Source organism: Cebus imitator, unplaced genomic scaffold (assembly GCF_001604975.1).
Source record: "Cebus imitator isolate Cc_AM_T3 unplaced genomic scaffold, Cebus_imitator-1.0 Scaffold264, whole genome shotgun sequence".
Classification (NCBI taxonomy): Eukaryota; Metazoa; Chordata; class Mammalia; order Primates; family Cebidae; genus Cebus; species Cebus imitator.
In genome coordinates this window covers 1,699,994-1,714,862 of record NW_016107579.1, presented here as the reverse complement: position 1 = coordinate 1,714,862, position 14,869 = coordinate 1,699,994, and the positions used below count along the sequence as shown (strand labels likewise).

The window sequence follows — 14,869 nt, the reverse complement described above, 5'->3', positions numbered from 1 at the left end:
CAGCGAGATCTATCTGCTAGATAAGATCAAGCGATCCAGGCCAGACGCCTGAGCTTTTTTCCTGCACCCGCCCCGAGCCTTCGCTAGGGCTTCGCCTGCCTCCTTCCTCCGGGCACCCCCACGGGCCGCTGGCAAAGTGGGGTGGGGAGCGAGGCGGTGGGGGCGGGGGCCGGCGCGGCGGCCGGGGCGGCGGGGCGGCAGAGCATGGAAGAACAGCAGCCGGAACCTAAAAGTCAGCGCGACTCGGGCCTCGGCGCGGCGGCGGCGGCGGCGACCCAGGGCGGCCTCAGCCTGAGCCTCAGTCCGGGCGCCAGCGGCAGCAGCGGCAGCGATGGAGACAGCGTGCCCGTGTCCCCGCAGCCCGCGCCCCCGTCGCCGCCCGCGGCGCCTTGCCTGCCGCCCCTGGCCCACCACCCGCACCTCCCCCCACATCCCCCGCCCCCGCCGCCTCAGCATCTCGGGGCGCCTGCTCACCAGCAGCAGCCAGCGGCCCAGCTGCACCGCACCACCAACTTTTTCATCGACAACATCCTGAGGCCGGACTTCGGCTGCAAAAAGGAGCAGCCGCCACCGCAGCTTCTGGTAGCTGCCGCGGCCAGAGGAGGCGCAGGAGGAGGAGGAGGCCGGGTCGAGCGTGACAGAGGCCAGACTGGCGCAGGTAGAGACCCTGTCCACCCGTTGGGCACCCGGGCGCCAGGCGCTGCCTCGCTCCTGTGCGCCCCGGACGCGAACTGTGGCCCACCCGACGGCTCCCAGCCAGCCGCTGCCGGCGCGGGCGCGTCTAAAGCTGGAAACCCGGCTGCGGCGGCGGCGGCTGCGGCGGCCGCGGCGGCCGTGGCAGCGGCGGCCGCGGCGGCTGCAGCAGCCAAGCCCTCGGACAGCGGTGGCGGCGGCAGTGGAGGCGGCGCAGGGAGCCCCGGCGCGCAGGGCACCAAATACCCGGAGCACGGCAACCCAGCCATCCTACTTATGGGCTCAGCCAACGGCGGGCCCGTAGTCAAAACTGACTCGCAGCAGCCTCTCGTATGGCCCGCCTGGGTCTACTGCACACGTTATTCGGATCGTCCATCCTCCGGTGAGTACCCAACTCCAGGCTGCGCATTGCCTTCTGGCCCCGCGGACCGCCCTAGAACTCCAAGCTGCGGCGCTAGGGAGAGCAAACCCGGCCTCGGGCACTCCTGTCTCTCACCCCTGCTTCCTCACCCAGTTCCAGCCACAACCGAATGTTCACTCAGCTCTGCGATCCTGGCCTCTGCGGCCACCACCCGAGAAGCTACAGCTCGTGGCACAGGAGGCTCGAGTCTCGATTCTTTGGTTTTGAACTCTGAACCCCTGGGGCCTTCTTTGTCTTTTATCTGTATTATTCTTAGGAAAGGTACACAGTCAGTGTTTTTCTTTCCGGGGAAACCAGTGTTTAGATATGGCGGGAAGGTGGGCCTAAAGATGTGTGTCTGAAATCCCACCAGCCTGATCGATCGTCCGGAGGCCAGATTGGACCAGAGAAGGCCTTGTCCAGAAAAATTATCTTCACTGTGTGTCCTTACAAACACGAACATGATCTCGATATTTTCTGCAATTTATCATTTACATTGATAAATATGGGGATACACAGGAAGACAGAGAGGAAAGCGTCTGAACGCCGTTCCTATCCCCGGGCTGTGATAGGAAAGAGTCTAACCCGGGTGGGTAAAATCCAGGGAAAGGCAGTTGCCAAAAAGGTGGGTGCTGGCAGCCCCTGGTTTTCTGGAGCTGACAGACAGTGGGAGAGGAGAGAAAACAGGTCAGGCTCAAGCCAGAAAGCGGGGCCAAGGGCTTGAGAGCCAGCTTCCTCCGTAGTTTCTCCGCGGCGCGGTTCCCACATCCTCCCGGCCCGGCGCTTTCCTTTTTTCACTCCTTTCTTCCGCACATCCAACAGTTAGCAGCTTTCTGGCATCCGTAGGCCTGTTTTTCCCCGCTTTCCTTCCACCCCGTTTCTGCGTGCCCCTCGCCTTTGGCGAACCCGAGTCGGAGACCTCCTTTGGGCCCTAGGAGAGGAGGCCGAGGCCTGCCCGACGCCCCGGCCTGGCCGGCAGTGTCTGGGAGAGCAGCAGAAGCTTTGGCCCAAGATCAGCACTCCAGGCGCCCGGTCCGGCAGGGGGCCGGGAGCAACTTAGCCACGCGCCGCTTTCCTCTCGCTGGTCTCTTGCCGCCCCACCTATGCCGGCCGGGCGCGGATCGATGCGCACTATCAGCCCCCGCCATCTCGAGCCCCGTTATTGACACGTCGGGCTCCCTGAACCTCCGAAAAGCTGCTTTGATTGACTTGCCTGATGGATAGAGTGATTGAGCTGTCAGGCTGCACTGCTCGGGCTGGCCGGGAGACTACGATTTTATTACAAGAGTCCGTGACTCTGCACACACACACAACAACATTTCAACATGTCCCGGACGCTCAACGCGCAGCGGGGCCTTTTTGGGGATGTGCACATTTCCTTGGCTATTTCTGCCCGCTCAGATAATTACGAATCTAAACCCCAGTTCTGCTCTGGAGAGGGCCTTGGCTTTGTTCTTGGCCACTTTCCTTCTTATGGGCCTGGGTAGGTAGGGAGGGGATCGGCTCCTTCTCCGTCTTGGGCAGTTGGGGGAGAAGGGGATGAGCTGCGACCCAGATCTGAGTCGTTGCAGTGTGCTAGGCCTGGACTCTTTGTCATAGGACAGCTGGTTACCCAGGCTCCTGCCTGTCCCAGGAGCCAGCTGCCCAGATGCCGGAGGTTTCAGCATGTTCGGAGATGCGGACAAAGATCCTCCTTTTTAGACAGTTTTAGGGATAAACAGGCCTGAGAGGGACTTATCTTGGTTCAGTAAGCTACCATAACCAAGGCAGGACCCAGAAAGTAAATGCCAGAAGACTTGGGTGTGGAAGCAGATGGGCAGAAGTGCAGGCTTTTGAGGCACACACCAACAGCTCAATCCTCTCCTGGTTTTCTCGATTTCCCTCCTTCCTTTCTCAGGGGCTGGGCCCTCCTCCCAAACTAGTATTTGAGGAGAACCTCACCTTCTTAAGGAGGTTTCCTGTGTCCCCTTCCCTTTCCTATCTTGGGGTCAAAGCACAATTTTTTTTCTAGGTCATCCCTGTCTGCCTCCCTCTGCTTCTTTCTGCTGTAGATGGGAGAAGGGGGTGCAGTCTCCTTGCAAATGTCATCAGTGGGCAGAGCAAGCCAATCTGGCTTGTTTTTGTTATTCAGTTTTCAGTCCTGAAATTGCAGCAGTTCAAAAGAGAGATGGGGAATACCCAGATGAGGGAGACCCTGCCCCACTCAGCCTGATGGAGGAATGGGGAAGGCCCTCTCTTATTGGCACCATCCAAGGGGCAAGGCTGAAAACCCAGGGGCCAGGGTCATGGGGGTCGGTGAGGGCCTTTTCTTCTCCTTCAGAGAAGGGGTGGTCTCTGCATCCCTGAAACCCTGGAAAAGGCTTCCTTTAGGCCAAAGAGAAAGAAGCTGTGGAGGTGTGTGTGAGAAGGTGGGATGTGAGGCAGACACCAAATACTTCTCCCAGCCCCTTCCCTATCCCGTTGTTTTTTGGGGTTAATAGCTACAAGCAGATGGGGTCTTACTGTAGGTGCTCCTGCAGGTACACTTCTTAAGGAGGAGAGGAGGATTACTTTGAAGGCTGGTGACTCCCCCAGGGCCTGCCCTCACTGTCCCAGTCCTTTCTATTTCAGGGCTGTGAGGAGAGCAGGCCCCTGACCCCAACTCTGGGCTGGACCAGATGAGCTCTAGGTATCTCTCCATCTTGGATTACTGCCTTCTTGGCCCCGGAAATGTTGTGATTTCGGTCTGTCCCTGACTGTCCTGTGAGAACTGGGGTGTGAGATGCACCTACAACCTCAAACAGTTTTCCTTCACTGCTCCTTTGCCCTCCTAAAGGGAACCCAGAGACCCCAGTGGCCTGGGGAGGGGCCCCTCAGTGGAAGGATTGGCCGGCGGGAGGGAGCCAAGGGTTCTGCAGGGCTTCCAAGATCGCCCTGGAAGTGCGGGGCTGGAGGCCCAGCTGGGCAAGGCAATTCTCAAGGCTTCCTTTGCCCTCTTCCCCCTCCCTTCTGCCCTCCGCCCCCACCCCTACCCCCACCCCGGCCCTCTCCGCCGCTGCAGGTCCGCGCACCAGGAAGCTGAAGAAGAAGAAGAACGAGAAGGAGGACAAACGGCCGCGGACGGCGTTCACGGCCGAGCAGCTGCAGAGACTCAAGGCGGAGTTCCAGGCAAACCGCTACATCACTGAGCAGCGGCGGCAGACCCTGGCCCAGGAGCTCAGCCTCAACGAGTCCCAGATCAAGATCTGGTTCCAGAACAAGCGCGCCAAGATCAAGAAAGCCACAGGCATTAAGAACGGCTTGGCGCTTCACCTCATGGCCCAGGGACTGTACAATCACTCCACCACCACGGTCCAGGACAAAGACGAGAGCGAGTAGCCGCCGCCGGCAGGGGCCGCGCGGCCCGGCCGCCGCGCCCGCGCCCCCTCCCGGCACTGCCGCGGTCGCCACTCCACCCCTAGCTGGGGGAGAAGGCATCTGTGCAAAGGAGGGAGGGAGCGGAGGGAAAAGAGCGAGAGAGACAGAAAGAGAGCCTCAGAATGGACAGTGACGTTGAAACGCAGCATTTTTGAAAAGGGAGAAAGACTCGGACAGGTGCTATCGAAAAATAAGATCTATTCTCTATTCACAGTATAAGGGACGAAACTGCCAACTCCTTAAAGCTCTATCTAGCCAAACCGCTTACGACCTTGTATATATTTAATTTCAGGTAAGGAAAACACATACGTGTAGCGATCTCTATTTGCTGGACATTTTTATTAATCTTTATTATTATTGTTATAATTATTATAATTATTATAATTATTTTATCCCCTCCCCCTCCGCCTCGCTGCCCCCGGCCCAGTTTCGTTTTCGTTGCCTTTTTCATTTGAATGTCACTGCTTCTCCGGTGCCTCCCGACCCGCATCGCTGGCCCTGGTTTCTCTGGGACTTTTCTTTGTGTGCGTGAGTGTTTCCTCGCGTGTCTGCCCACCGCCTCTCCCCCACCTCCCGGGCCCTTTCTGTCGGTCTGTCTGTTCTGCCCCCCCCCCCTTTCGTTTTCCGGAGACTTGTTGAGAAACACGACCCCACAGACTGCGAGACTGAACCGCCGCTGCAAGCCAAAGATTTTATTATGTTCAGAAATCTGTAGTCTGAAATAAAGTGTACACTGTGCTCACGAGCGCTGGCGGCCCTCCTGTTTCTGGGCTCGGGAAGGGCGTGGGTCCGGCACACAGCGCCCCAGCGCCCCTGCACACGCCGGGCCGGGAGCAGGCCCGGCCCTGAGATCACCGCACAACGAATGCAGGGGCGAAAGGGAAGTGCGGTGGTGGACGGCCCAGTATCGGGTTTGGCCTGGGTCTGAAGGGTCTAGCGGGACAAGCCTGGTCTCCGATTGCGTTCAAGGGAACTCAAAGGCCGGCAACCCCAGCCCTGGCCTCCGAAACACCGCCTGGGCTGCCGGGATGCTCCCAGCCCGGGTCCAGGCCCAGTGCAGCGGCGGCCTCCTCCGGTACAACTTGCTCCTCACTCCAGCCTGCACCTTTCTTTTCGTTTTCTTTCTTTCTTTTATTTTCCCCCTGATGCAGGATTTGCTGCAGATTTTTTTTTTTTTTTCATCCAGAGGTAGAAGACCTTCTCGGGCGGGAGCAGACCCGGAGGCCTGCCTCCCTCCTTCCCCAACAGCCTGTTTGGGTGTGGGGTGATTTGACCTGGCCTCTTCAGTCTGGACTCACTACTTTTCCTTTGGGGGAGCGCTTCTGTTGGCGAAGCATAGGTCCGGGGGCGGCATGAGGAGGTTTGCGGGGCTTGGATCTCCTGATCCCGCATAGCTGGAGGAGCGGAGGCCCAAAAGCTGGGAAGCTGTGCGCAGTGGCTGTTTGGGCCTTGAATCCGGGATGCGCGCCGGCCTGCCGTGTCTGGATCCTAAACCAAACAGGGTTCCCTTAGGCATCCCCACAAAGCCTTAGTTTCTTCTTCACCAAGGGGGGCGCATGCAGAAGCCCCCAGGGCCGTCAGGACACCCTGGGTTCCCAGAAGGAAAAGTCTGGCCTGTGGCTGCTAACACTGGGGCCCATCCTTCCAGGTCAGGAGCTGGTCTGAGAGATTAAAAGGTGAGGAAGGGGAGGTTCCTTCTCAGGAAGTATTCTTTCCCTTGTCCAGGATTTTTTTAAATTGTAAATTCCACTTCCACCTTTTATTCTCTCTTCTGCAATATGTATGTATATACCTTTACTTGTGTGGCTAGATGGGCACATGCCCACACGTACTTGTGTGCGTATATGGTAATGTGCAGATATGTGCAGATATTGGTGCACCTAAGTTCCTACCAGTTTTTTGTATATTCCTGTACCTGTGGGTATTGTGCAACTGATTTTCTTCTCTAATTAGATGCACAATTGGACGTTTGTGAGTTCACTGTGTGTACATGTATGAATTTGTGTTTGCACACTGGAATGTCTGCAGGTGTGTTTGCTGGGTTTGTGCAAGTGTGAGAACACTGTTCTCTGTGCTCTTCCCTTGAGTTTCTTATCTGTTTTTGCAGAATTGATTTTGTGTGAAATGAGAATGGCTAGCTATTCCATCTTTTTTCTTGAAAGATTTCCCCCGATTTGGCCCAATGTCCTGTTTGCTCCTGGCCGGGGAACTAACAGGGCTAGATCTCAAGCCCAGGAAGCCTAGGGCCCCTCAAAATCCCCACTTAAGGGTTTGGGGGCTCAGTGGCCTGGAATGGAATTGGAGGGTGCCTTTGACACTGCTGTAGGTTCCCAACTTTATTGCAATTAAGTTCCTTCCTTACATCTGCCCATTGTTTTCTGGAGGAGTGTCAAGTAACTCCTGCACATAGTAGGTGCTCAACCAATCTTAGTGTGCAGAGTTAGAAACAGTGAGATGGGCCATCCCTGGGGTTGGTCCAGAGGAGTTGTTTTCTGGTAGTCAAAAGCATGTGTTTTGCTTTCTTTGAGGAGTGGGCTTGGAATGTTTAAGCCTTCCAGTTAAAGAGTCTGAGGCCTGGGTCTCAGGGCACTCCTCCTCTAATATAGACCTCTCAGAACTTCAGGAAGAGTCCCATTCCATCTCACCCTCCCAGCACATCCAGATGTGATGTTAAGGATGCTCAGCTCTCTATATAGAGAACCTTACTGCTTTGAATGCCTGGGAATTGAACTACACTCCCTTCTCTCCTCCCTATTGTGGCTCCTTAGGATATGAAGTCCCCCAACATCACAAGGTTCAGAGGCTGGGATAGAGGCTAGTGTGAGCAGCAACTCCAGGAACCACCTCGTTCCTCATGCTCCCCTTCTTCTTCCAAGAGGTCAGAACCAAGAGCTCTTTCCTTTAAACCACCAAGGGAGAGAGAAGGTGGTCACCCATTCCCATGATTGCCTTAGTAAAGTGTAGAGATGTGAGTATCATTATTATGTAACTCGATTTCTTGCCCATTATCTCCTTTTATCTTCCAATCACTATGGACAAATAGATTTTTCTTCATTGTACAGTGAAAGACATGAAGCTCTGAGAGCTTAAACATTTTGTTTGTGTCTCCTCCATGACTATGTGTGTCTAAGTTGCATCTACCTCAAGGACCTGGCCAAGGCCCTGAAGCCATTATCCAGGACAACTTTCCCATCTTCTCGCCATTTTTCCTTCTTTCTGATTGGAGTAGAGGAAAGGGGAGGAGGACTCTGGTCGGAGCTTTTTCTTGCATGCCCTCTAAAAAAAAAGACCTAATAATGATCATAAATGGACATTGATTTCTCTGATTTATGGGGCTGGCTTAGTGAGCCGCCTGCGTATTAAAGTCTGGGGCTGCAGCGAAATAAATACTTGAGCACGCCATCCCAACTTCCTCATTTTCTGTTTTTCCTTTTTATTAAAGATTGGATTGAACCATAAACTTAAATCTTTCTCAGCCTAAAAGGAAATACAAACTAGCTGAGTCTAAACAGTATTGATCCTTGGCTCTTTCTGAGGGCAAAGGTCTCTGTTTTTTTGCTGGAAACTCCCTTTCCTTCAGTAGGGTCAGCAAGAAGGAGAAGGCCGTGGGTGGATGAGGCTGAGGGAAGGCAGGAGGAGGAAAGTAGAGGGAGAGGGTGTTGTATTTGGAAGTGTGGAGCTGCTTGGTGTGATTGCGTGTGCTTATGTGTTCGTGGGTTGTATTTTATGTGGGCATTTATATAGGGACAGTACTGAGTATTTAGGCTTGGGAGGTGGAAGTGTGTGCTTTGGGTGTTTGGCCCTACTGGTGATTGTTTGGTGTCTGTGAGTGAGTGTATGTGTACCCAGTTCTTAAGCCCCCTACATGGGGCTGCCCCGGGAACAGAGGAATGACTGCTGGCCTGCACCCTCCCAGGCCCCCACACCTATCTGTCACCTGTGGCAGGGTTTCCAGAGATAATACCATGGGGGAGGCCGCTGTGCCCCAGGACACCCCCAACCCAAACACACACACAACTCAGTAAAAAAAAAAATGCCCCCAAAAAGTCCAAGCTGCAAGGACAGGGGTGAGTTTTGGCTGACTCCTAGAGGTCCAGGAGGTGCAGGCCAGAGCTAGACTCTGCACCCTGGATGAATTATGCCGCAGCTTCTGTGGTGTGGCCATCAATTCCTTCCATGGTCAGCCTGGTTTTTCCTTTGTGTGAATGAGAGAGGCCATTCTTCTAGCAATCTAGCCAACCCACTGTCCTCTGCTTCCACCACACAAGGGAGGGAGGAAGAGAAGGGCAGGGAGGCATCCAAGTGTCCTTCCCAGCTTCACCTCAGAGCCTGGACCCTTTTAGTCTGGATGTCACAGTGGGCTCAAATGGAAGACTGTGCTCATCCCTGTCTGTGGGAGGTGACAGAGTATCTTCATCCCTCCTCACTCCCACCCCTCACTACACCACCATCTCTTACTTTGAACTCTGGGGAGAGGGTTACTCTTCTGTGGCAACCTGTGGAAAGGGGAAGGGCTAGGGACTCTGCCAGCCTCCACCCCTCCCCAAATGCTCTAGGTCAGTCTTTTAATGGAGTATCGGTGTTGGAAGGATTCTCAGGGATTCTTGAATTAAAAAGTCCTGAGAGAAAAAGTGTCCCAAGAGAAAGCACAAGGTGAATGAGAGGCAAAACCCTCAGATTTCCCATCAGTCCAGGCCTCTTCTCACTGTGCCATCAAGTGGGTAATGTCAACACATGTGCAGGCACAATGCACACATATACACACTTCCACACATACAAGTGCATAACATGCACATGCCCATGTGGATAAGTATGCACACATGCAAAACATAGGCATGTATACAAATGTCAGTGGATCAATATACAGTGTATTCACAGCAAGCATATGGACCTTGTCTGTGTAGAATGCTCTGGCACACAACTATACATGAGCCAGGAATACACATACTGGTGTCTAAGACACACCTGCATGCCCCAGCTGGTGGGCTTCACTTCTAGCCAGGAGAGGGAAAGGACATTGTTTCCAGGACTCAGGACACACCTGTGTGCCCTCTCTTTTCCATGGAAGCCACCAGGAGGAGAAGCAGTCCCTTCCCTCTCCCCTGGAGGCAGCTGGTCCAGTCCAGGTGCCTGGGCTCAGACACAGACCCAATGCTACAACCCACTCCCGCAAGTAAGTACATCCAGTCCCCTCCCAGCTGGAGCTCTTGGGGCTGGAGCAGGCCCAGGGCAACAGGGGGCAAACATCCCAAACAGATTTCTCAGAGGCTTGGTAAGTCATGGCCCATTACAATTTGCTCCTTGAGTTTGCTTCAAATACAGTCTTTCCCAGATGGGCACCACTCTGGAGATGGAGTGGGCCCCTGCACTCTGGAATCTCCCCACAGGTATAGGGGAGGGGTGTTTAGAGGACATTTGGAAAGATTTCAGGCTGTAGTAATGGAAGACTCTAGGTATGCATGACCCTAGAGAAAAGCAGATATTTATTGTGTGTGTGCAGGCACACACATCTTGAAGAGAGGATTCCTATCAACAGCTCTTGACTGTGCTTTAGGCAGGCAGGTGGGTGGGAGTGCTGGGAGGAGGCAGGGGATTATAGAGGAGACTAGTGGGACTACCGAGAAGTGTGGTGTAAAGCCAGGCACAAGTTAGACACTGTCAACCAGCACCAGACTCCCCCCTGCCTCCTGCCACCACATAAGCACACAGCTGGGAGAACGCTCCATCTGGGGGGCTAGCATTCTCCCCTCCTCCTGAAGACCTGGTGTGCAGGCTTCCAGGGCCAGTGCGAAGGAGTGGGAGCCCCCTGTGGGACAGATGAGAGTCCAAAGACTGGAGGGACCTATGAGAATTTCTGATTCAGCCACAACTACTGCAAGAGTGGGCTTGGGCCCTGACAGCAGCAATCCAGCCCTGACAGCAACCAGTTCCTACAGTGAGAACCACGAGAACCATGGCTCTACCATCTGATAAAGAGAACACAGTGGGAAACTGGACAGACAGAACTGAAGAGAAGCCTCCTCCACACTCCCAATTTCAATACTGAATCCGGAAGAAAACAAAAGCTAGTCCCAGTAAGGACCACAGCAGGATTCTCCTTGCCCTTCCCCCACCCCTTCACCTCCAGGTACAGGACTTGTCCGTTTGGCAGAGTGCAGGCAATTCAGAAGATGCCACTCCCAGGAATTCAAAATTAACATAATCATTACTCATTGAGGGTCTTCCGTGTACATTACTAGCCATTTAACACAATTTATTTCGTTCAACCACATACATTTCTGTGAGTTGCATATTATAATCCCCACCTTACAGATAAGAAATGTGAGGTCCAGAGTCGTCTTGCTAAGGTCGCACCAAATCACGTTGAAGTCTGTAGGGTAGTTACCATCATAAATAGAAGAATGATTCACAGACGCACAGCGCAGTGTCAAGTCTCCACATTAGTCCTGAACTTTGGCACGTGGGGGAGCAGGGGGAGCACTGATTTGCGCGAAGGGCTGTTATTCCTCCTCTCCTCAGTCTTAACTAGGAGTCGCCTCAGCACCTCCCCAGCCTCCCTCCCTCTCACGCACCCTATTGTACACCTCCCACCCGGGTCTTAGATTAGGGTCCCAAGAGATTCCGATCTTTTCTCAGATGAAGATGCTCCTCTCCCCGCACAAACAAGAGTTTTCCCCTCACACTTTCCTCTCGCACCTGCGTCCAGGCTGGGTCCGCGGAAACGGCCCGCCCCATCCGGCCGTCCTGTACTTTGGCCTTGCTCCAGCCAGGCTGGAGCTGTCTGACCCCGGCGCTGTCCGCGGGGGGCGCTTCGTACAGGCACTTCCGGGCAGCGCTGCTCAGGCCGCAGGCGGGTGCAGTCCTGGACCCCCTCTCTCCAGTGGGGGCTGGAGATGGGAGTGCAGCTGGGGCCTCGCCTAGGTCTCTGAGGGCACTTCGCGCCCCCTCCCCCCCAGGAACCGCGAAACCCTAAATATTCTTGCTCAGTGCGCGGCCCCGGCCCTGCCCACCCGCTCTCCTGGGACGCGCGCGGAAAGGCCCTTCCAGCCGCCTCCCTGCGCCAGTGTCCGGGCGGGCGTCTGAAAGCTGCGCTTGGGTCGCAGGCTCCAGTCCCCGCCCTCCACCCCCGGTTCTCCCAGGCCACTGTTCATTGTACAGTTTCGGTTTGTCTAGGCCGGGGTCTCCTCTTCTTTCTTCACCATCTTTTTCTGTGGGTTCCCCGCCTCTGTGTTCCTCCTCGTCCTCGGCTCCAAGCTTTCCATTTTTGCACCCGAGACCGCCCTCCAGCTACCAGCCTTTCTCCGGACGCTCGGACTCAGCCTCTGCATCAGGTTGCACCCGGGCGTCCCTTCAGCTCCAGGTGCTCCCTCTCCCCTCGTCGCCCAGCCCTGCCTTCAAGTTTGCGCCCAAGGCTACCCGGTGCCGCCGCCCAACCGGAGGTCCGAACGCTCCTACGGCCCGCTCCGCTCCCCTCCCCTCCCCCGGAGGACACTTGGGGACCAGTGCTGACTTTGGATGTAGCCACGCTGTCCCCTGCTGCTCTCCAGTCACCCATGTATCCCCTTGACTACCGGGCTTCAGAGTGGAGGCTCCCGGAGCCCAGTGTCGGGGAGCGCCCTTCCCCTGGTAATGAGAGTCGCCATGCAAAGTCGGCTGGACAAACTGGGCCTAGGAATAGCCGGGCCAGGGGTCAAACCAGGAAGGAGGGGGGAGGGGTGGACAGCAAGGCTAAAGAGACTTGACTTTATTTGTGTTGCTTCAACTTGTCCTGAATGGTTACACGAGGCGCGCGCTCTTCCACACACACCGCAGGCAGCTTAAACCTTCGCTGGCTCAGCCCGCCGCCTCCTCGCCCTGCCAGTCCTTGGCGGGCCCTGAGCCACTGGCGTCAGAGGGCTCCGGCGCCTGCCTTCTCAGTGCCAGCTGGGGAGGACCTGCTTGCAAAGGGTTGCCAACTGAACTTTCCTGCACTAGGTGAGCGCCTTCTGAAATACTCGCTGCGGCATCCTTTTTTGGGTCAGGGGTGAGAGGAAGCTGCAGAGCAGCTCTTCCCCCAATGAAGCCGCCATCCTCAGGGTGCAGAGATGTGTCCATCTCCTCCTTTCCTTTCCTGGAGCTATGTGGCCAGTTCTTTTCCCCAGGCAAAGCTGAGGTTTCCTGCTTGGGTTCACTGTTTACTTAGGATTTCTTTAAAACTAGCGGCGCCAACTCGCCCGAGTTCTGAGCCTTCCCTGGGCGGCGCCCACCCAAGCCCAGAGGAGCTTCCAGAAGGGTGAGGCGGGACAGGCGGGGGCGAGGAGGCCGCGGCCTGGCGGGGACTGTTCTTCGATCCTTAGCTGGATTTCTCGCTTCTTCTATCCCTGCAGATTGAGGTCTGGCCTTCACCCCGGGCCTCCTAACTCTGCGTCTGCCCAAGTGCCCTCTTCTCAGCAGACGGAGGCTCACAGCTCTGTTGGGAATAGGGACTTAGGTATCCCAGGGAGGACGGCTGAACCTAGTTCCACGCTTATCGGTCCCCGAGTTTCATATCCAGTCTTCATGTCCTCACAGGACTGACCGCATTGCGGTGCAAAGTGACAAGTCGAGTGTTGGCTTGGGGAACTGCCATGTAAGTGAGGGACCCTAGGTGTTGGCGGAGGAGAGAATGGAAGGATTATTGCCTCCCCTCGACCCCCACCCGCCCGTGCCAAGTTCAGCCAGGGGTGAACAAAGTTTCATTTTTGGGATTGAACTGATCTTGGGCTCTCCAACAGCGCAGGACTTACGGATAGGGAAATGAGGAGCAGAGTCCTCTGTGCCTATCGAGTGCAAACTGGCCCCAAACAGAACCGGCCACTAGGAAAGGAACCAGGTATGCGTTGGGGCCCGGGAATGCACCCTCGCAGCGGACGTTCCCGCAGGTAGTGCGCGACTCCTGCCCCAGGAAGAAGTCGCTGCTGCCTGCAGGGTGGTGTTGGAGAGGCTCGGGCCTCTATTGAGGCTCCTCACTTCCTTTTCTCCGGGACCATGGGTCTCCAGCTTCTTCCGCCCTAGGCTCCCCCACCTCCTGGGCTCCTCCTGGGAGAGTTGTTTGAACCAATGCCCTATCCCCAGGAGGGCTGCCCGAAGTTGGAGATTTGGCCCACCAATCCTAGCAAGTCGATACCTGGCTGGCGAGGCGCAGCGAAGCGGCCCTCCCTTCCGCTACCACGGGTGGTGTAGGGACTCCCTTTCCCCTGGAGACCCTCTAGCACCCGAGTGTTGATGATCATTACTTTAAATTAAAAGTCTCTTTTCTCCTTTCCGTCTAAGCCTCAACTTAGTTTCAGAGAATGAAGCGTGAAAGCTCTTTTATGGAGATTACCGATGCTTCATTTATTCCCGCGAATGGCAAACACAGCCCGGGAAAAACCGAGCGAGCGAGCTCCTTGTCTCGGATCCTCAGCCGTCTCCGTGTTCACAAGCTCATTTGGCTGTGAGACGCCGTCGGGGAAAGCCCCTGCAGTGGCTTCCCTGGGGAAGGGAATTGCGCCTTCGCTGGTGCGGCAGTCAGCAAGCATCCCCGGGTGGGAGAGCAGTCTAACCTCAGAGGCCCCGCCTTGAGAAAGGAGGCATTTGGGGCTAGGGAAAGTGGTGGGCATCCAGGGATAGCCCTGAGTATCCCTGAAGTGCTGTGCTTATGTGAGTGTGACGATCCTAGTTATCATCACTCCAAACTCACCCTTCCACTCCGTGTTTTCAGTGAAATCCGGGGTAACTTGCGGCGCATTACACTGGGAGAGCCAGGAGCCCCACATCCACATTCCTGGATCTCATTCACGTTCCCATTCCAACCTTACACCAGCCCCTGTAACCTTTTCAGTGCTTGGCCAAGAGGCTGTGTCCATAGTAAGCACTTTGGTGGGGCTGTTTTATATTTGCACGTCTGCCAAATGCAGTCCCTAAGAGCAGGCAGCACCCGCTGGAAAGGGTGGGTCATTCTGGAAACAGATCCAGGGCCTTTGAACCTCTGGAATACAAAACTCACCTTGTCATCTGGCGGTTCTCTCCTCCAGGATCGGGATGCTTTGACCATTTCACAAGGGGCAGTTGGAAGGAAGTGATATAGCCCCCGGCAGAAAACACAACAGAGGGTTTTTATTCTTTTTAGACTGAACAGAGAAGTTTGAAGAAGAAAAGTGTAAACTCCTAAAAGAGAATTTCCAGGGTTCAGGCTTAAATTCCTTTGTGACACTGTGTTATTAACTCCAACGCAGTGGCGTCTCCACATTCCGGCCATCCCACTCTGGGAGCCCCTGTAACACAAAAGCCATTGTTGGGGGGGGTAGCCAGGAGGGGCCACCAGCCCCCCTTCCTCCCACCTAACCCAAAGCACAGGTTGCAGGGAGAGTGCCAGCGCTG

At 55.5% G+C, this 14,869-nt stretch overlaps 1 protein-coding gene across 1 annotated transcript; it reads left to right on the top strand.

Moving 5' to 3' along the window:
* On the top strand, positions 1 to 5,234 carry EN1 (engrailed homeobox 1). The gene is made up of 2 exons (XM_017500236.1): positions 1 to 1,075; positions 4,134 to 5,234. Exons 1-2 carry the CDS (start codon positions 205 to 207, stop codon positions 4,448 to 4,450), a joined length of 1,188 nt encoding a protein of 395 aa, XP_017355725.1. The 5' UTR covers positions 1 to 204; the 3' UTR covers positions 4,451 to 5,234.
* The last annotated feature ends 9,635 nt before the right edge of the window (positions 5,235 to 14,869 follow it).